Raw genomic sequence first — 23193 nt, forward strand, 5'->3', positions numbered from 1 at the left:
TTCCCAACCACAGGCAAATGTCGCACTATGGAGGAACGATTACAGTTCATCACTTTTTCCAGTTCTTGTGTATAATGGCGTGGATCATTGAGGATTACCGCGCTTAAACGATCTTCATCAATCCCCGAACTTCTTCCTGAATGCGGAGTCACTAGTGTCAAAACAATCCTCCTTAAAACGAGAAAATCGTTTCCTTGCCGTGCTGTGTCCATTGGCATTATCCCCGTACGCGGCGTAAATGCTTCTACGTGCCTCCACTCCGTTGCGGTCAGCCCTCTATTGAGATCAGAAGAATATGTCGGAAATACTTCAATTTCTCCACTAGCTACTCCATTTTCTGGCGCCACACCTCCACTCACTATCTCCAAATGACAATATATAAACTCAAACGGCGACAGCGAATTACAAATAGAACATGACAACCGATAAATAAATCCATATAACTGGAATACCAACGTGCAAAACAATAACGCTCGGTACTTGTGCCTGATAAAATAGTGCGTTCTCTGCCCGGTACTCTGCCATTATCAGCGAGTACGGTAGATGGCGCCCGTGGCAGCGGTTTTCCAAACTGACTAACCAGCATCAAGTTCACAAAACACCTTGAGAACCTGTCTAACTACTTACGGTATCATTTGTTACGGTACGTTTACCCGTTTTCTTACAGCAATTTTTCAAGTGTGTTTTTGCATTAGTGCACGTCCGACATGAAGTGATCTTTCGGTTTCTTTCAGGACGACTACTTGTGCTCGAAAGCCGTGTCTGCCGAAATAAGCAGCGAAGCCAACCTGTGGATCGACGGCACGGTCGCTTTCTTCGCACTGTTCACTGTAGTAATGATCATCATGTTCGGAGAAAGTAAGTAAAACTTCTTTTTTGTGTAAATACCACGGTTAATGAACAAACGAGGATAATGGAATGTAATCGAATTAACTAGGGCGCTGGAGGTATTAGATTAGGATATAAGACACTTAAAGTAGTAAATTAGCTTTGCTATTTGGGTAGCAAAATAACGGACGATGGGCGAAGTAGGGAGGATATGAAATGTAGACTGGCTGTGACAAGGAAAGCGTTTTTGAAAAAGATAAATTTGTTAACATCGAGTAAAGATTTAAGATTGAGGAAGTCCTTTCTAAAGGTACACTACTGGCCATTAAAATTGCTACACCACGAAGACGACGTGCTACAGACGCAAAATTCAGCCGACAGGAAGAAGATGCCGTGATATGCAAATGATTAGATTTCAGCGCATTCACACAAAGTTGCCGCCGGTGGCGACACCTACAACGTCCTGACATGAGGAAAGTTTCCAACCGATTTCTCATACACAAACAGCAGTTGACCGGCGTTGCCTGGTGAAACGTTGTTGTGATGCCTCGTGTAAGGAGGAGAAATGCGTACCATCACATTTCCGACTTTGATAAAGGTCGGATTGTAGCCTAGCGCGATTGTGGTTTATCGGATCGCAACATTGCTGCTCGCGTTGGTCGAGATCCAATGACTGTCAGCAGAATATGGAATCGGTGGATTCAGGAGGGTAATACGCAACGCCGTTGCTGGATCCCAACGGCCTCGTATCACTAACAGTCGATACGACAGGCATCTGATCCGCACGGCTTGTAACGGATCGATCCCTGAGTCAGCAGATAGGGACGTTTGCAAGACAACAACCATCTGCACGAACAGTTCGACGACGTTTGCAGCAGCATGGACTATCAGATCGGAGACCGTGGCTGCGGTTACCATTGACGCTGCATCACTGACAGGAGCGCCTGCGATGGTGTACTCAACGACGAACCTGGGTGCACGAATGTTAAAACGTCATTTTTTCGGATGAATCCAGGTTCTCTTTACAGCATCATGATGGTCGCATCCGTGCTCGGCGACATCGCGGTGAACGTACACTGGAAGCGTGTATTCATCGTCGCCATACTGGCGTATCACCCACCGTGATGGTATAGGGTGCCATTGGTTACACGTCTCGGTCACCTCTTGTTCGCATTGACGGCACTTTGAACAGTGGACGTTACAATTCAGATGTGTTGCGACACGTGGCTCTACCGTTCATTCGATCCCTGCGAAACCCTACATTTGAGCAGGATAATGCACGACCGCATGTTTCAGGTCCTGTACGGGCCTTTCTGGATGCAGAAAATGTTCGACTGCTGCCCTGGCCAGCACATTCTCCAGATGCCTCATCAATTGGAAACGTCTGGTAAATGGTGGCCGAGCATCTGGTTCGTCATAATACGCCGGTCACTACTCTTGATGAACTGTGGTATCGTGTTGAAGCTGCATGGGCAGCGGTAGCTGTACACGCCATCCAAGCTCTGTTTGAGTCAATGCCTAGCCGTATCAAGGCCGTTATTACGGCCAGAGGTGGTTGTTCTGGGTGCTGATTTCTCAGGATCTATGCACCCAAATTGCGTGAAAATGTAGTCACATACCAGTTCTAGTATAATATATTTGTCGAATGATTACCAGTTTATCGTCTGCATTACTTCTTGGTGTATCAATTTTAATGGCCAGTAGTGTATTTGTCTGGAGTAGCTAAGTATAGAAGTGAAACATGGATGATAAATAGTATAGACAAGAATAGAAGCTTTCGAAATGTGGTGCTATAGAAGAATGCTGAAGATTAGATGGGTAGATCAGGTAACTAATGAGCAGGTACTTAATAGAATTGGGGAGAAGTGGAATTTGTGGCACAACTCGACAAGAAGAAGGGATCGGTTGGTAGGACACGTTCTGAGGCATCGAAGGATCACCAATTTAGTACTGGAGGGAAGCGTGGAGGGTAAAAATCGTAAAGGGAGACCAAGAAAATGAATTCAATAAGCAGATTCAGAAGAGCGTAGGTTGCAGAAGCTACTCTGAGATGACGAGGCTTGCACAAGATAGAGTAGCATGGAGAGCTGCATCAAACCAGTCTCTCGACTGAAGCCCATGACAGCAACAATGAACATTACTTTAGATAGATCTAGTTTTGGTCTACGTTACAGAAGACGCAGAAAACTCGTGGCATGTTGGAACTACTGCCGCGACCTCAGGAACTCCGGCTTCCAGCTCTTCAGAGTGTTTGAGTTTGACACTTTCGTCTCTTTTGGCCACCGCTTTGTGGTCACTACTTCACGACGGCGCAGCACTCCACTACAATCTGTCCTGTGCGGGCCTCTTCATGTCTGCGTAACTGCCGCACCCCACAGGGTGTCCGTTACTGAAGTTCTAGTCTCAAAACCGATACGACTTCATTCTGCAAAGCCAATTGTGTGGTGCTGGTTAACGAGATCCTTCACAGCAGGGCCGTTTTAATTCGAGGAGACGACTCCTGCGAGTCCTGTTACCTGCACCGTCACTGGTAAACGGCACGAGAGTCTTTTGTGGACCAACATCGCCGGCCGCTGTGGCCGAGCGATTGTAGGCGCTTCAGTCCGGAACCGCGGGACTGCTACGGTCGCAGGTTCGAATCCTGCCCCGGGCATGGATGTGAGTGATGTCCTTAGGTTAGTTAGGTTTAAGTAGTTCTAAGTTCTAAGGGACTAATGACCTCAGATGTTAAGTTCCATAGTGCTCAGAGCCATTTGAACCATTTGGACCAACGTTACTCCATGCCACGAACAACACGGATGCGTGGGTAGGATAACTTTTATGCAGGATGGCGCTCCTCCGCACATTCCACAGCCAGTGGAACGGCTGCTGCAGAGATAATTCGGAAATGCTGGAATTGTCGGCCGTCATTTCCCATTCAGCCGGCCGCCCACATCACCTGATCGTACCGTGTGAGACTTCTGGCTGTGGGGTTATCAAAAGATGTTGTGTTCAGTGCTGCAATAATAAAAGTAGCTGAACTGAAGGCACGCATTGCGTAACGCACTCTGAACGTGGTCCTCGAGATACTCGACTCTATTGTCGGACATGCTGTAAAAACCGATGTCATTTTGTCGCTTATGCGGTTTTTGGCCCCAGTACGATTGAAAACAGATGTCATTTTGCTTCTTATCCGGTTTTTGGCCTCAGGACAACCACCAATCGATTTTTCCTATCCGACGTGGCACGATCTTGTCGTGGTAGATGGGCTTTATTAACAGCGCCATGTAATGGTACTTGAATTACGTAACCATTACGGCACCTCACCTCAACCTCTCGATACCAGCAATATTTTACTGTGTTTCTGTACAATAGTTAACAAATTTTTGGACAACATTCAGATTTGATTTCATTAATGTAGAGGTACTTTGATACATCGATATGTTTATATTGCAATGATATTACTCTTATGTGTATTCTTTCTTTTGTCACTATGATCTTTGACGTTCTTATAACTCTGATTTTTGGGCGCGTAAGCGGTTATTAGAAAGAGTCATGTTGCAAAGACGCAAATGGTAGACAGTTTATAAAATGTGAACTTTAACAGTGAGGAAGATATTTTCAAGTATGTTTTATAATGTGATGTTTTGTGTGTTACGTGATACTGCAACAAAAGTAATAAAAAAGAAGTGTAACTTAAATTCGGAGTGCTGATTACTTTTTTTACATCACCGGGTACTAACCTGCGTAAGTTCAATCTTCAAGAATGGTTTATGAAGCACATCTATAAAACTTTTGAATATCGCAGTATAACACCTAGGCCTCTTTGCATCCAAGCTTGGAATCATCACCACCTAGATTATCGACGATTGAGCTATTATTTCCAACAAGACCAGCGTGGGAAACACGAAAACATGAGTGCCTAGTTTATCCATTATTTCAAGAAATGACTTTATTAACTGTGCTCTAATGACACCTGCCATGTAATATAACTTTGTTGTTGCCCGAAAATGTAGTATTTAGCAGCGTGAGCAATAATCATAATTAATGTTTGACTCTTGTTGTGGTAGGGTTGTTAGAGCCAGCACTGCTGGCTGGCACACCTGTGCAGTCGCGCACACTGAACAGTACGGATGCTGTAACGTGCAACTCAAAGAATGGTCATCGTATTCCGATCCATCTGTCATTTGTAGCCGACCCCATTTACGTTAAGACGCTTACAGTGCCAGATATTCGTAAAATTTACGTTACCTTTTTTTTGGATTATGACCTTTCTCCCTGCGTCAATAATACGGTGTTCAAATTTGAAGTCATTCTATGCAGTGGTTCTCTTTAAACAGCTTTTTGAAACTGGAATTTTAATTATGGGCACCCTGTACACGCACCTCAACCTGCTTCTGTACTGAAGCGTTGCACTGCCACGACAAATTCACCTCCAGTTCCACATTATCTACTCCTTGATGTCGCAGGATGTGTCCTATAAAACCATGCCTTCTTTTAGACCAGTTGTGCAATAATTTTTTTTTACCTCCAATTAAAGTCGTTACTTTCTCGTTAGCATTCGATGTAGACCTGTAATCTTGAACACAATTCTGTATTCGCCATATTTCCTTCGACTATGTCACCTGCCCTCATCTGACGCTCTGCCTTTCCCCTTTGCCACGCTGTACATCCTTTTACTTTTCGTCTTTCCATTCTAATGAGTGGTATTTTATAAACGGGCGTGCAAACAGGCAGCTACACATATACAGTACTGCCCGATGTGAGGGAATCGTGCACCCACGAACAGTTCAGTCTCCCACGCTAGTCCCTACATCGAGTCCATTGGGAATAAAAGCGGGTGCTTCATCAATACGTTCCCACAATCTCTTCCTTTACTGCGCACAGTGCCGCAGTTGTCGGTACACTGGACCGCCACACGGATTTTCTTTGGTTTCCGTAAAAGGGTAAAGAGAATGCCTGGTTGGTGTCTTTGGAATGACACCCTCGATTTCCTTCCTTGTTACGTTCTACCTGAGTCTGTGCTGCGTCTGTGATGACCACACCGTCGACAGCACGTTAAAACCCACCCTCCCTTCTTTTTCCGACAAGTTCTAATTTTTTTTCCGCTTGTAATGATTTCACTCTCGAATGAAACTACCAAGGTGAAAACAACGCTGGTAATAACGCGTACCGACCACAGTTGAACTCCTTTCGCTTTTTACCGATTAGGTATCAAAGTTAATACCCTATGCAAATGTCAGAGCACGAAGAAAGAAGGAAAAGTTAATTACTCACTGTTTCCGTACAACTTTTTCGAAGCATACAGCGTTTACTCGAAAATCTTAGGAAAACCAGCGTGATCCAGTATTATCTCCCATGAGGCCCTTTTTGATTTTCTGTGGGATGCTAACAGGTGTTTGTGAATCTTGTTCTATTGCCTGTGGTTATATTAATACTCTAGTTTCCACACTGTTAACTGATCTATTATGTCTTATCTTCCAGGTACATTTGGCGTCGTGTCTTGATTCCTTAGCTTTAAGTTCCCTTTTTGACCACGCTGTGGAACAGTTTTTATGTATTAAGGAGATTACTTCTATTTCCATATTTCTATTTTGGTATTTTTATATTACTTTTGTACGATGTCGTTGGCAAAATGGTTAATTAAACCCAAGCAAGCATAGCAAGGTTTTACAATGTATTTTGTTAAGAAGCTTTGGATAAACCTCTTCATTGCTGCCGATCGCTCAATTCTCAGATGCCTTTAATATTATACCAATGATTTTTTTCGTTTTGACCGTAACTTTGCAACACAGTACAGGTGATATTTGTTGTGCCAGATATACTGTATTTCGCCGAAAATTATTTGTGCAATATCACTGGTTGTGTATTTTGATAATAATGGTTTTAAGTGTCAGCTCCACAAGCAGTTTATCAGCAACACGTGTAGAACACTGCCCCCCCCCCCGTCCAAACAAACACACACACACACACACACACACACACACACACACACACACACAGGCGTTGGCTGTGCCCTAATAGATTGAGACGATATGCGTCTGGCAAGAATAATGTTCCCTTCAATCAGCTACAAAATGATGGTAATAACTAAAAAAGATGATTGATATACATTGCTGGAAAGAAATACAACTGGCCATTAAAATTGCTACACCAAGAGGAAATGCAGGTGATAAACGGATATTCATTGGACAAATACATTATACTAGTACTGACATGTGATTACATTTTCACGCAATTTGGGTGCATAGATCCTGAGAAATCAGTACCCAGAACAACCACCTCTGGCCGTAATAACGGCCTTGATTCGCCTGGGCATTGAGTTAAAACAGAGCTTTGATGCCCATGCAGCTTCAACACGATACCACAGTTCATCAAGAGTAGTGACTGGCGTATTATGACGAACCAGTTGCTCGGCCACCATTGACCAGACGTTTTCAATTAGTGAGAAATCTGGAGAATGTGCTGGCCAGGGCAGCAGTCGAACATTTTCTGTATCCAGAAAGGCGCGTACAGGACCTGCAACATGCGGTCGTTCATTGTCCTGCTGAAATGTAGGGTTTCGCAGCGATCGAATAAAGGGTAGAGCCACGGGTCGTGACACATCTGAAATGTAACGTCCACTGTTCAAAGTGCCATCAATGCGAACAAGATGTGACCGAGACGTGTAACCAATGGCACCCCATACCATCACGCCGGGTGATACGGCAGTATGGCGATGACGAATACACGCTTCCAATATGCGTTCACCGCGATGTCGCCAAACACGGATGCGACAATCATGATGCTGTAAACAGAACCTGGAATCATCCGAAAAAATGACGTTTTGCCATTCGTGCACCCAGGTTCGTCGTCGAGTACACCATCGCAGGCGCTCCTGTCTGTGATGGAGCGTCAAGAGTAACCGCAGCCATGAACTCCGAGCTGATAGTGCATGCTGCTGCAAACGTCGTGCAGCTGTTCGCGCAGATGGTTGTTGTCTTGGAAACGTCCCCATCTGTTGAGTAAGGGATCGAGACGTGGCTGCACGATCCGTTACAGCCATGCGGATAAGATGCCTGTCATCTCGACTGCTAGTGATACGAGGCCGTTGGGATCCAGCACGGCGTTCCGTATTACCGTCCTGAACCGACCGATTCCATATTCTGCTAACAGTCATCGGATCTCGACCAACGCGAGCAGCAATGTCGCGATACGATAAACCGCAATCGCGATAGGCTACAATCCGACCTTTATCAAAGTCGGAATCGTGATGGTACGCATTTCTCCTCCTTACACGAGGCATCACAACAACGTTTCACCAGGCGACGCCGGTCAACTGCTGTTTATGTATGAGAAATCGGTTGGAAACTTTCCTCATGTCAGCTCGTTGTAGGTGTCGCCACCGGCGCCAATCTTGTGTGAATGCTCTGAAAAGTTAATCATTTGCATATCACAGCATCTTATTCCTGTCGGTTAAATTTCGCGTCTGTAGCACGTCATCTTCGTGTGGATCTGGCCAGGTCACTACTGACACCCCGACATGGCCAAGCACGGTACTCTGGTGTCACGAAGTAGTCGACTGGAGGGTGCAATGACACTCTGTTGCTTTCAGTGGCGTCTACGTGAAAGAGACGGACGTACAGGTGTGTGCTGCAAACCCGATGAACTGCGTGTTCCAGAGCTCACTCGTCCACGACCTGAGGGGCAGCATCCCAGGCTTCGTGGTGTGGAGGGTCATCAGTTACACCTCACGGTCACATTCGGTGTTTCTTCAGGGTAGAGTAACCACTGCGCAGGTTATTATTTCTGTGCTGCTGCCATTCCTTCGACAGGAAGGTGATGTGCTTTTCAGAAGCACAGTGCATGTCCACATAGAGCTGCTGCGGTGCGAAGTGCTCTTTGTGGTGTGCGACTCTTGCCCTGGCCAGCACCATCACCACACGTCTCGCCAGTCGAACACATCTCGGACACGGTGAAGTGGGAACACGGTCGTTCTCCAGGGTCTGCAACAACCACTGCCGAACTGCAGAGACACGTGCAAGACGCTCGGGGCAGCCTATCGCAGGACGCCATTCGGCAGCTCTGCGATGCTTTGAATGTGAGGAAATACGCCTCAGTTGGCGCCAGAGGGGGTCATGCTGTTCACTGATCCGACTCCCTTCACTGTCACACGGGTCTCATCTGGTCAGAATTTGTTATCATACACTCCAAGAATGGTGAGCTACCTGTCTCCTCACTTCTGAATAACGTTATCGTGTCCTTGAGGGTGTTGTCTTTTTTTCCAGCAGTGCAACATGTAGGCAGATTATTAATTTCCAGATGGATTTACTACACTACTCATCTTGAGAATAATTTCACACTAATTGCATTTATTATTTGGAAACAGTACATGTAGTAATGGCAAACTGCAGTTAAATGAAATTAACTGGTGAAATGTAATCAAGTGCACTATGTGCAATGAATGAAATCAAGGGAGTATCCTACTGTCTACGGCGAAAGTTCAACAAAATTGGTTTTATTTCCACACGAAATATCCATCTTGCACCAGAACTAACTAAATGGTAGCAAACCTTAACAATTTGCTTGGCTCCTTACTCTGAAGCGTTTCAACAACAGTTTTCGATCACGAAATAAGGATACAGAATAGTAATGTGGTCACGAGGGTCAAGGACGGCACCCTGTTTCCAGAGAGGCAAGTCTCGGTCACGTTTCAACTGTCTTAATAATTTGACCACTGTCCGATCTTGGTCTATCGTCAGGAAATGAAGTATATTACTTACTAGCAAATTTCACAACTTTTTTTTACATTGACCTGAACCAGTGAGATACGTAAATGCCATGAAGAGACGTTATGAACAATACATTTCACATACTTCCATATATATTTATAGCAGTCCACGGCAGCAATTATTCTGATTACACGCTTTTGTGCAATGAACACTCTTTTACTCAATGATGAGTTACCCCAGAATATGATGCCATACGAAAGCAGAGAATGAAAATAGGCGTGGTAAGCTAATTTACTCAGATGTATATCGCCAAAATTTGAAATGACCCTAATAGCATAAGAAGCTGAACTCAAACGTTTCAGCAGATCCTCAGTGTGTTTTTTCCAGTGTAACCCTTCATCAATGCATACACCTAGAAATTTTGAGTATTCTACCTTAGCTGCCGATTTCTGATCGAAGTCTATATTTATTAATGGGGTCATTCCATTTACTGTGTGGAACTGTATATACTGTGTTTTGTCAAAGTTTAATGAGAGCCCATTTGCCGAGAACGACTTAATGATTTTCTGAAAAACATCATTTACAATTTCACCAGTTAATTCTTGTCTGTCGGGTGTGATAGCCATACTTGAATCATCCGCAAAAAGTACCAGCTTTTCATCCTCGTGAATATAGAGTGGCAAGTCATATATATATTAAGAACAGCAGAGGACCCAAGACCGAACCTTGCGGCACCCCATTCTGGATTGTTCCCCAGTTTGAGAAATCACCAGTTTTTTGCATATTATGTGAAGTGTTTAATTCAACTTTCTGCACTCTTCCAGTTAGGTATGATTTAAACCCTTTGAGCACTGTCCCATTCGTACCACAGCACTTGAGCTTATCTAGAAGTATTCCATGATTTACCCAATCAAAAGCCTAAAGCAGTGGAAGCAGTGCAAGCACTCTGCTGAATTCCACGGCGTGAGGAAATCCGGGGAAAGAAGCAAGCAGGCCAGGCAGGTGAGGCACAGTTTTGTGCAGAGCAACATTATTCCGCTGAGGGCTGCCAGCTCGTCGTCGATTCGGAGAGCCAGGTAAGCGAGGCACAGGAGTGGTCAGCTGACCGCCCGGCTGTGCTGCAGGCGTGGGCGTGACGGCCGGGGGCGTGGGCATCGCGCTGACGCACCTGCTGGGGCTCTCCAGCATCGTGTCCAAGCTGCTGGAGGAGGCGGCCAGGCTCCAGCAGCACCTGGCGGCCGTCCAGAGCGCCGCCGCCTTCGCCGCCGTCCCCGCGGAGGCCGACTGCGCCGCCGCCGGTGAGCTGTTTACCTCCTCTCTCTCTCACTCACACACGGCTTCCTCTGTCGTTCAGTTCCGCGTATCTTTAGCAGGCATATCATACCCACTGCTTGATAAAGGCATCTCCTACATCACTCCTCGTGCTCTCTGTAGGTCTTACCTGGACTCTTAACATCAGCCTCCACATATCAATAAGGTCATCTCGCTATTGCAATTTTGTCATATGATGACATGATGGAGACTGTGGCTGTTGTTTGAAGACAAATGTTGATGGTGTTAGGACAGCAACCAGCCACAAATACACACACACACACACACACACACACACACATATATATATATATATATATATATATATATAAGGTACGGCCAAATTTTCATTAAACATTCCTCACACACAAATAAAGAAAATATGATATGTGGACATGTGTCCGGAAACGCTTGGTTTCCATGTTAGAGCTCATTTTAGTTTCGTCAGTATGTACTGTACTTCCTCGATTCACCGCCATGATTTCATACGGGATACTCTACCTGTGCTGCTAGAACATGTGCCTTTACAAGTACGACACAACATGTGGTTCATGCACGATGGAGCTCCTGCACATTTCAGTCGAAGTGTTCGTACGCTTCTCAGCAACAGATTCGGTGAATGATGGATTGGTAGAGGCGTACCAATTCCGTGGCCTCCACGCTCTGCTGACCTCAACCCTCTTGACTTTCATTTATGGGGGCATTTGAAAGCTCTTGTCTTCGCAACCCCGGTACCAAATGTAGAGACTCTTCGTGCTCGTATTGTGGACGGCTGTGATACAATACGCCATTCTGCAGGGCTGCATCAGCGCATCAGGGATTCCGTGCGACGGAGGGTGGATGCATGTATCCTTGGTAACGGAGGATATTTTGAACATTTCCTGTAACAAAGTCTTTGAAGTCACGCTGGTACGTTCTGTTGCTGTGTGTTTCCATTCCATGATTAATGTGATTTGAAGAGAAGTAATAAAATGAGCTCTAACATGGAAAGTAAGCGCTTCCGGACACATGTCCACATAACATATTTTCTTTCTTTGTGTGTGTGGAATGTTTCCTGAAAGTTTGGCCGTACCTTTTTGTAACACCCTATATGTAATATATATACTTTATAATTAATTTAGCAATATCAACACAAAAAAATTCAATGTCTCTCTACTAGTGAAAAAAGGCATTACAGTTGTGTAAATGGATATATGATCCTTTCGAAACATAGGACATCATCGTCAAATGTTACGATATATCATAGCATCTGTGATACTCATATGTTTGTAAGCTCTTTGTATGTATCAAAACATGTGGTGCGTGGTACAAATCATCTCAGTGACAAATCTTAGGATTTCAGTGAGAACAATTTACGTGTGCAACAATAAGAATGCAGTGGGAATGCTTTTACATATGTCGGACGAATTTTATGAAGACAAACACTCGAAACCGACGTTTCACGTAAGTCACATGCAACTAAAATCTGTAACACAACCATCGGTGTGTGGCCTGTTTATAATTATGTATTATTTATATTTTAGGACAATTAATCTGTAAAAAACACACCACATGTCATAAAGAAAGCATGTAAACCGTATGAGGATGAATCACAACGATTCGAAACCGGTAACGGTACCCTTTGAATAAAGGAACTGAAAGTAAATTTGTGGCTGGTTGCTGTCCTAACACCATCAACATCTCGCTAGTTCCTCATCTTTTCAAATCCTCCAAAGAACTTACTTGATCCACATACCAACCATTCACTCGCTTACGTCTCCTCACAACATTTACGTTTAACTTCGCCCCTGGTTTCCCCCTATCGATTAAGGCAAATTATGACGCCAATCCTCTGAAATGGTCGACTTTGTTCTGCGCCTGCTCTTGAAACCAGCTTAAGCATAAACAAGAGATAATCTCTTTTAAAAATTTATTACGTGAAAGGTTCGACATTATTATTTGCTTACAAATTTCAGAGAAGTATGTACAGAAGCAGTGGTCGCTGGGTGGGTCCATAGAATTCCAACAGGTTTCCCTCAAGTATGAGAGAGGTCCGGTGGCCCTGAAGGACGTCAGCTTGCGGATAATGGATGGCGAGAAGGTGAGTGTGAATCAAAGCTTCTTTCCCACTGTTCGTTCTGCACTCCAAAGGGCATGTTGTAGTTGTTATGCTTTGATGGTCTCATGCCTGCTACCAGTAACACAAATACACCTCTATCCTGTCAGTCATGTTAATGGTTTCTGCACTCCAGAAACAGGCAGTTCTCAAATTTAGAGAGTAGGAAATAGCTTGCGTGAAAGAAAAGCAGCTACTACGGAATAGGTCGCATTAAAACAAGCAAATCCATTACTAATTTGTATATTCGCTCAAAAGGGAAATCAAACATTTGCCTGTTACATGGCAGAGTCCTATGACGTGGCTGGCAGATAAACTATAGCTCAATTAAAACCAGTGCCTTGAAAGTGTGAGGCGACAGCGACACACCAGACAGTGTAGGGTCGAACCCAGGCCCATTACTGTCCCCAGGGAATGTTCAGTGTGTGAAAACCGCCTATAGCGATTATTTTGCATGTCCTGCAGAAATGTAATTAATTCTGGCTTTGCGGGAGAGTGACTGATAAATTACGGAGAAGTAACAAGTTTTATTAAACAGTAGCCCCTGAGAAAGGCAACTGTTACACAGGTGGAGCGACACTCCAGTATTTTAAATATTCCACATGCTGATGTAGCAGAACAAATAAACAGATGTTAGTGAAACTCCAATAAATAGCATCACTATTTTGGCGGCAGTCTGCCTCCATTCTCGTTCCATTTCGTATTTACCGTTGGTGGGACAGCAGCGAATTGCATGTACTTGCGGTTGAGTGTCCACTGTCAGGATGTCATTATGTAGCAGACACACTTCCATCACCCCAATCAGTTGTCTCTTGAAAGTAAACATGGTGCCAATCTTCGAAAGTTAGAGTTTCTACTAAAACATGCTGCAGCCAGAACAACAGGAAAATTTTATTTTAGGGTACCGCTGTCAAATATGTTTGTGGCGGCTCTTTACTGAGTAATTTTGCTATATGATGACAAACAGCAGGAGAATGTCACTGACAGGAGCAGGATCTGAAACGGTCATGTGGACACTCGGCCGAAAATGCATTCCTACTGGAGGTGGAGATAAAAGATTTTTGACAGTGACCCCAGTATCGGCACCAGATAGGCAGGTGGCTCGCCAGCACGGGGTATTTCACACAGCCACGTGGGACATTCTCCATGCCACCTGGCACTGTCCGTATTACTTACAATGCGTACAGGCCTTGTTACGTAGGGACCCGCCTCGACAGCGACGGAACTCTTGTCCAGCCTTATCAACACGATATCGACCTTTCCCGCAATTGGTAAACGGTCCGTTTTAACAAGGGTAATGTTTCACGAAGCAAATACCGTCCGCACTGGCGGTATGTTACCTGATACCACGTACTTATACGTTTGTGACTATTACATCGCCAACTATCACAAAGCGAAAAAAGTAGTCCAACTAAAACATTCGTATTTGTTTATGTACTACTCGAATATGAAATAAAAAATGGGGGTTCCTATTTTAAAAAACGCAGTTGATATCCGTTTGACCTATGGCAGCGCCATCTAGCGGGCCAACCATAGCGCCATCTGGTTTCGCCCTTCAAGCTGGACAAGTTTCGTTCTGTGTAGTTTTTCCGTTTGACGCTTATTTCGTGAGTTATTTCTCTCCGGTCACTGTGAATGGACCACGCTGTACACTTGTGTGCTTCGTCGCCGGCCTCTCCACGTGCGCCTCCACGTGCGCGCAGGTGGCGGTGGTGGGACGCACGGGCGCCGGCAAGTCTTCGCTGGGGGCGGCGCTGCTGCGGCTGGCTCCGCCCACCTCGGGCCGCGCGCTGCTGGGCGGCGTCGACGTCTGCGCTCTGCCGCTGGCCGCGCTGCGGCGCTGCGTCTGCCTCGTCCCCCAGCAGCCGGCGCTGTTCGCGGGGACCCTGAGGAGCAACCTGGACCCCACAGGGGAGGCGGGCGACACTGCCATCTGGCGGGCGCTGGAGCACGTGAGTAGCAGGCGTCCGGGAAGGACCGGGAACCGTGGCTGCTGTCCACTGCTCACCAGGCTGACCTCTCCCGTGAGGGGCCGGGCTTTGCCTGTTACAGTCTACATCTACATGATTACTCTGCAATTCACATTTAAGTGCTTGGCAGAGGGTTCATCGAACGACAATCATACTCTCTTTACCATTCCACTCCAGGACAGCGCGCGGGAAAAACCTAAACCTTTCTGTTCGAGCTCTGATTTTTCTTATTTTATTTTGATGATCATTCCTACCTATGTAGGTTGGGCTCAACAAAATATTTTCGCATTCGGAAGAGAAAGTTGGCGACTGAAATTTCGTAAATAGATCTCGCCGCGACGGAAAACGTCTTTGCTCTAATGACTTCCATCCCAACTCGCGTATCATATCTGCCACTCTCTCTCCCCTATTACGTGATAATACAAAACGAGCTGCCCTTTTTTGCACCCTTTCGATGTCCTCCGTCAATCCCACCTGGTAAGGGTCCCACAACGCGCAGCAATATTCTAATAGAGGACGAACGAGTGTAGTGTAAGCTGTCTCTTTAGTGGACTTGTTGTATCTTCTAAGTGTCCTGCCAATGAAACGCAACCTTTGGCTCGCCTTCCCCACAATATTATCTATGTGGTCTTTCCAAATGAAGTTGTTCGTAATTTTAACACCCAGGTACTTAATTGAATTGACAGCCTTGAGAATTGTACTATTTATCGAGTAGTCTAGTTCCAACGGATTTCTTTTGTAAGTCGTGTGGATCACCTCACACTTTTCGTTATTTAGCGTCAACTGCCACCTGCCACACCATACAGCAATCTTTTCTAAATCGCTTTGCAGCTGATACTGGTCTTCGGATGACCTTACTAGACGGTAAATTACAGCATCATCTGTGAACAACCTAAGAGAACTGCTCAGATTGTCACCCAGGTCATTTATATAGATCAGGAACAGCAGAGGTCCCAGGACGCTTCCCTGGGGAACACCCGATATCACTTCAGTTTTACTCTATGATTTGCCGTCTATTACTACGAACTGCGACCTTCCTGACAGGAAATCACGAAACCAGTCGCACAACTGGGACGATACCCCGTAGGCCCGCAGCTTGATTAGAAGTCGCTTGTGAGGAACGGTGTCAAAAGCTTTCCGGAAATCTACAAATACGGAATCAACTTGAGATCCCCTGTCGGTAGCGGCCATTACTTCATGCGAATAAAGAGCTAGCTGCGTTGCACAAGAACGATGTTTTCTGAAGCCATGCTGATTACGTATCAATAGATCGTTCCCTTCGAGATGATAAACGGAGAGTGGAGGAGGAGTAGCACTTTACACATCGTGGCCCAGCTGCTATTACCCTTAAGGGGGGTAGGACGTCACACGGGACGACTTGGAGCAGGAGAGGCATCGCAGGACATTTTAATTACCACGCTCTATACTTTTACAAACAAAATTCATACACTTTGTCAGCATCACCAGGAAGCATTCAGGATTCACACTCATTGCAGTGGAAGTTCGAAAACATAGCTATATATATATATATATATATATATATATATATATATATATATATATATATATATATATATATATATATACTAAGAGGCCGGCCGCGGTGGTCTCGCGGTTCTAGGCGCGCAGTCCGGAACCGTGCGACTGCTACGGTCGCAGGTTCGAATCCTGCCTCGGGCATGGCTGTGTGTGATGTCCTTAGGTTAGTTAGGTTTAAGTAGTTCTAAGTTGTAGGGGACTGATGACCACAGCAGTTGAGTCCCATAGTGCTCAGAGCCATTTGAACCATATACTAAGATGGTATCTGTTCTTTCGGACATGCAGCTCGTTAGAATGAAATTACAATGAAATGAACACCCTTAGCTGCTTACAGGCATTGACATACGTCAACGGGGACAGGTGAAAATGTGCGCCCCGAGCTGGACTCGAACCCGGGATCTCCTGCTTATATGGCAGACGCTCCATCCATCTGAGCCCCCGAGGGCACAGAGGATAGCGCGACTGCAGGGATTACTACTCGCGGCGCGTTGCCGATTCCCGTAAGAGTTCGGGCACTGTTTGTGCATTCGCACAGAAGAAGAAGAGCTGTGGTCATCAGTCCCATAGAACTACTTAAACCTAACTAACCTAAGGACTTCACACACATCCATGCCCGAGGCAGGATTCGAACCTGCGACCGTAGCGGTCGCGCGGCTCCAGACTGTAGCGCCTAGAACCGCTTGGCCACTGCGGCCGACTATATACTAAGATGGTTGAGAATGTGGGTTTCGCTGGAGGCGTGCCAGAGATAAATCCCTGCAGTCGCGCTATCCTCTGTGTCCTCGGTGGCTCAGACAGCCGGCACGGTAGCTCAGCGTGTTCGGTCAGAGGGTTAGCAGCCCTCTGTAAAAAAAAAAAAAAAAAAAAAAAAAAAAAAAAAAAAAATTAACTGAGCTAATCGATCAACAACGAACTTAAATGGATGTCTTACGACGTCCTCCCCGAGCAGATGCAACGAACAAAACGAGATTAAAGAAAAAAAATGGATGGAGCGTCTGCCATGTAAGCAGGAGATCCCGGGTTCGAGCCCCGCTCGGGGCACACATTTTCACCTGTCTCGGTGACATATGTCAACGCCTGTAAGCAGCTAAGGCTGTTCATTTCATTGTAATTTTTTTTACATGTGAAATTTCATCTCTTTTTCACTTCTAATGGCTGCATTTGTTGCTTTAGGTACACTTTTCTTTATAAATTAGAGAGATTCTTCGATGAATTTTGCACATCATACATACCATAGTTACAGGTGTATGAAACTCTAGAATTTATTTAATTTATGAAAAAACGAATGAGCTGTTATATTTTAAACTTAATGTTTAGAAAAAAACACAAATTTTATAGTTAATTACCTCAATTTTGTACCACAGTTTTTAATAGATTTGGAAAATTCTAGACTTTAATACACCTTTAAGTATGGTTTGTATGCTGGACAAAATTCATCGAAGAATCTCTCTTACTTACGAAGAAAAGTGTACCTATAGCAACAAATGCTGCTATTAGTAAGTTTAAAAAAGTGATGAAATTTCAAATGTAAAAAAAAATTATTTTTCTCTGTTTTCCAACTTCCACTGCTATGACTGAATTCTGAATCCTTTCTGGTCATGCTAACAAAGGTTAATGAATTTATTTGTAGTCCACAGCTCGTGGTCGTGCGGTAACGTTCTCGCTTCCCGCGCCCGGGTTCCCTGGTTCGATTCCCGGCGGGGTCAGGGATTTTCTCTGACTCGTGATGACTGGGTGTTGTGTGATGTCCTTAGGTTAGTTAGGTTTAAGTCGTTCTAAGTTCTAGGGGACTGGTGACCACAGATGTTAAGTCCCGTAGTGCTCAGAGCCATTTGAACCATTTTTTGAATCTCAGAGGAGCACTTGCAACCTGCGTCATCAATTATTTGCTGGATCTATTCCAATCTGTATCTTCCTCTAAAATTTTTACGCTATACAGCTCCCTTTAGTACCGTGGAAGCTATTCTGTGATATCTTAACACATGCCCTACTAATCTGTCCCTTCTTCTTGTCAGTGTTTTCCATTTATCCCTTTCCTTGCTGATTGTGTGGAGAACTTCTTCATTCTTTACCTTATCAGTTCATCTTTCAGCCTGCTTCAGTAGCACCACATCTCAAATTCTTTGATTCTCTTCTTTCCCGGTTTTCCCACAGTCCATGTTCCACTACCACACAACGCTGAGCTCAAAACGTACATTCTCCTAAATTTCTTCCTCACTATTTCCTACGCTTGATGTCAGAAATGCCACCATTTCCTGTGCTAGTCTGCTTTTTATGTTCTCCTTCCTTAGGTCGCCGTGTTGTATTTTTCTTCCGCAGAATTCCTTCACTTTGTCCACTCCGTGATGACCAATTCCGATGTTTTGTTTATCGCTGTTCTCATTCCTGCAATTTCTCATTACTTTCGTCTTTCTTCGATTTTCTCCCGATCGGTATTCTCTACTGATTAGAACGTTTATTCCATTCAACAGATCCTGTGATTATTCTTCACCGAGGATAGAAATGTCATCAGGAATCTTACCACTGATATCCTTTCTCCTTGAATTTTAATTCCACTCTTAAAGTTCTCATTTATTTCCGTCATCGTTTCTTCGACGTATATCTTGAACAGCATGGGCGAGAGATTACATCCCTGTCTTACACCCTTTTTGATCCGAGCACTTCTTTCTTGGTCTTCAACTCTTATTGTTCCGTCTTTGTTCTTGTACATATTGTATATTACCCATCTATCCCTATAGCTTACCACTATTTTTCTCGGAAATTCGAACATTTTGCACCATTTACATTGTAGTACGATTTTTCCAGGTCGACAAATCCTACGAACGTGTTTTGATTTGTCTCCAGTCTTGCTTCCATAGTCAATTTCAAAGGAAGAATTGCTTCTCTGCATGTTCGGAACGTCAGTGGTGTCAGTGGAATATACACTCTCGATGAATAGCGGTTCACGGTGCCTTGTTACTGTATCGTTCCTGTCATACGTGAGTCAATGACTGGAACTACTTACTGTATTTGCTTTATAGTAGACCTGAATATGACGCAAATGAAGCGTCTGAATAATAATTTCTTTGGAAATACAGATCATTTCTTCCATTTCCATTATTTATATTGTCAGCCACTGTCCCAACTCCAGAACAATGATCAATTTTCATGAGCTGAATATATAGAGGGCCTAAATAACAAAAACAAAATTGAAGGGAAGAGAAAATACACGGAGGTTGAGACATATGATAGTGCGACATGACTTTGTTGGAGCACTGTAAAACTTAAAATCCAAACAAGACTCCTGAAGTGAAGAAAGATAGTGATATGCTTGGGAGAGTCAGCCACACAAAGCTATTGCACGTGGTTTGTAACATAAAGGAGACAGGCAACATATCTTCAGATTTAAAGAAAAACGTAATCGTTTCTATTGCAAGAAAAGCAGATCCTGACAGGTGGATGTATTACCGAACCATCAATTTCGTAAGTCACGTTTACAAAATACTGGTGAAATTTATTTTTAAAACTGACCTCGGAGAAACTCAGTTTGGGTTCCGGAAAAATTTGAGACACACGAGGCAACACTAATCGTTCGACTTAGAAGATAGTTTAAAGAGAGACGAACCTACTTTTATATCATTAGTAGGTTTAGAGAAAGCTTTTCACAATATTGACTAGAATACACTGTTTGAAATTCTGAAGGTAGCAGGGAGCGGGAGCAGAATGTTAGGTACAACTTTTACACGAACCAGACTGCAGTTCTAAGAGTTGAGGGAAATGAAAGGGCAGCAGAAGCTGAGAAGAGAGTGAGACAGGGTTGCCGCCTATCTACGATGCTATTTAATCTGTACGTTGAGCAAGCAGTAAAGGAAGGCAAGGATGTATTCAGGTGACCCTGAATATTAAAACTAGTCGATCAACTTTTTTATCTTGGCAAAAAAAACTGATGATAACTGAAGTAGAAGGGCTATTCCGAAAATGAGAAATAAGAATATAAATTTAAACGTTAAAACTTCATTTCTGAAGTTATGCTCTTTCAAGAGGCGTCGTGTCGAAGACGAAAATTTCTGAGAAAAATAAATAAATAGAAGCTCTGGAAATGAATTTTGAAAATTAGAAAGTTAAATAGAGTAACTAATGAAAAGGTTTTGATTCGAATTTGGAATAAAGGAAATTTATGGTACAATGTAACTAAAAGAAGGAATTGGTTGACTGGACGCATCATGAGAGACCAGGGATTAATTATTTGGCAACGGAGGGAAGTGGTGGAGGCGTAGAAGTTTTAGAGGAAGACCAACAGCTGATTACATTAAGCAGGCTCAAATGGATGCAAGTTGCAGTAGTTAATCTGATATGAAGAGGTTTTCATAGGATAGAGTAGCGTTGAAACCACATTTTAACAGTCTTCGGACGGAATAAAGGAACACCATCAACAATGGTCATCAACATATCAAAAATATCGGCGTTTCCAAAGCACAGCAATAATCACAAATTAATATAATTGTTGGAAACAGTGAAAATGTACCAAATGGTGGACGATATTGTGAAAACACCAACAAAGAGATAGTCAGAACAGCTTGGCCGTTGATCATACCGCTGTGCCTTTCCCTTTGTCTGCCTCACGAGAAACATCGACTAGACTCTCCCCACCTCCCCATGTCCACCAACCCATCTCTTCCTCAACCTGCTCCTGACTTGGCCCATTTTTATTCCTTCCTCGTTGCGGACAGTTTTTTCCAAATAGTGGTCGATCATTTCAAGTTTGATTATTTCCTATACTATTGTTCGAAGTACTTCACTATTTCTTATTCTCTCACAACATTTCTCTTCGAACATTCACTCCACAACGATGAACCATGATTTTTGCCTTCAACAAACCTTACACTTTTTCGAAATCTCTTTTGTCCATACTCTAATTCTTATTTCCTCAACACAACTTTCATTTTCTACCAACAAACTTTCTCAGCACCTAACCATTGTAATTGTCCCACGGTCTTTAATTCCAACAAAATTTTTTCACAACCTTCATAATTGCTATTTCTCATCACTTTGTTCTTTCCAACGTTTATCCTCATCATGTGCTACTTACCCACTTTTGTGAACTACCAGAGTCATAAATTGTAGTTCCTCATCTGCAACAGCCAACACTGCTTAATTATTTAGTTCTTTATTATACACACATCAAAAAAAGGTTTTGCATCACCCCGGTTCCCAGAACTCCTGAAGACAGACGCTGACTGTGGATATTGTATCACAGACAAAGTCCCTTTGATTGTTGACAGACGTTACTAAACCCACCCAAAGATGTAAACAACCATGCACGAGCAGCGCCTATTAGACGGAGGGGGTCCGACAGCCGATCAGCTCCAGTCATTCTACCAGGAAGGAGGAACACGACCCAGGTTGTCTGTAGTTCAACCATGCCTAGACGGTCAATACCACGGTTCGATCGCGTCTGCATTGTCACTTTGTGCCAGGAAGGGCTCTCAACAAGGGAAGAGTGTAAGCGTCTCGGAGTGAACCAAAAAGATGTTCGGACATGGAGGAGAACCAGAGAGACAGGGTCGATGACATGCCTCGCTCAGGCCGCCCAAGGACTACTGCTGCAGTGGATGACCGCTACCTGTGGATTATGGCTAGGAGGGACCCTAACAGCAACGCTATCATGTTGAAAATTCTTTTTTTGCAGGCATAGGACGTCGTGTTACGACTCAAACTGTGCGCAATAGGCTGCATGATGCGCAACTTCACTCCCGACGTCCATGGCGACGTCCTTCTTTGCAACCTCGACAGCATGCAGCGTGGTACAGATGGGCCCAACAACATACCGAATGGACCGCTCCGGATTGACATCACGTACTCTTCACCAATGAGAGTCGTATATGTCTCCAACCAGACAATCTTCGCAGACATGTTTGGAGGCAACCCGGTCAGGCTGATAGACACACTGTCCAGCGAGAGCACCAAGGTGGAGGTTCCCTGCTGTTTTGGGGTGGCATTATGTTGTACCCGTGGTCTAGGGGTAGCGTCTTTGATTCATAATCAAAAACGTCTTCGGTCCCTAAATTTTGATAAATAATCAGCATTGGCGGCCGAAGACTTCCGGCATAAGAAGTCAGCCTCATTCTGCCAACGGCCTTGTCAAAGAGGGCGGAGGAGCGGATAGAGGTTCAGGGCACTCTCTTGTTCTAGGGGTGGGAAATTGCCCCTAAAGGCGGAAGAATCAGCAATGATCAACGACATGAGGATGCAGAAGGCAATGGAAACCACTGCATTAAAGACACGTAACGTGTATCCACAGGACATGTGGCCTGTATTTGAAGAAGTGTCATGATGATATCTCCATTGGCAAAAGATTCCGGAATAGTCCCCCATTCGGATCTCCGGGAGGGGACTGCCAAGGGGGAGGTTACCATGAGAAAAAGATTGAACAATCAACGAAAGGATAACGTTCTACGAGTCGGGGCGTGGAATGTCAGAAGCTTGAAGATGTTAGGGAAACTAGAAAATCTGAAAACGGAAATGCAAAGGCTCAATCTAGATATAGTAGGGGTCAGTGAAGTGAAGTGGAAGGAAGACAAGGATTTCTGGTCAGATGAGTATCGGGTAATATCAACAGCAGCACAAAATGGTATAACAGGTGTAGGATTCGTTATGAATAGGAAGGTAGGGCAGAGGGTGTGTTACTGTGAACAGTTCAGTGACCGGGTTGTTCTAATCAGAATCGACAGCAGACCAACACCGACAACGATAGTTCAGGTATACATGCCGACGTCGCAAG

At 44.4% G+C, this 23193-nt stretch overlaps 1 protein-coding gene across 1 annotated transcript in view; it reads left to right on the forward strand.

Annotated features, from left to right (window-relative positions):
* Nucleotides 1-23193, forward strand: part of LOC126210384 (uncharacterized) — a 93042-nt gene that overhangs the window by 42885 nt on the left and 26964 nt on the right. Inside the window, exons 4-7 of the mRNA XM_049939614.1 lie at nt 735-858; nt 10643-10816; nt 12785-12909; nt 14628-14876. Of these exons, the coding sequence (XP_049795571.1) occupies nt 735-858; nt 10643-10816; nt 12785-12909; nt 14628-14876 (672 nt within the window). The remainder of the gene's footprint in view (nt 1-734; nt 859-10642; nt 10817-12784; nt 12910-14627; nt 14877-23193) is intronic.

The sequence above is a fragment of the Schistocerca nitens genome, chromosome 10 (genome assembly GCF_023898315.1).
Source record: "Schistocerca nitens isolate TAMUIC-IGC-003100 chromosome 10, iqSchNite1.1, whole genome shotgun sequence".
Lineage (NCBI taxonomy): Eukaryota > Metazoa > Arthropoda > Insecta > Orthoptera > Acrididae > Schistocerca > Schistocerca nitens.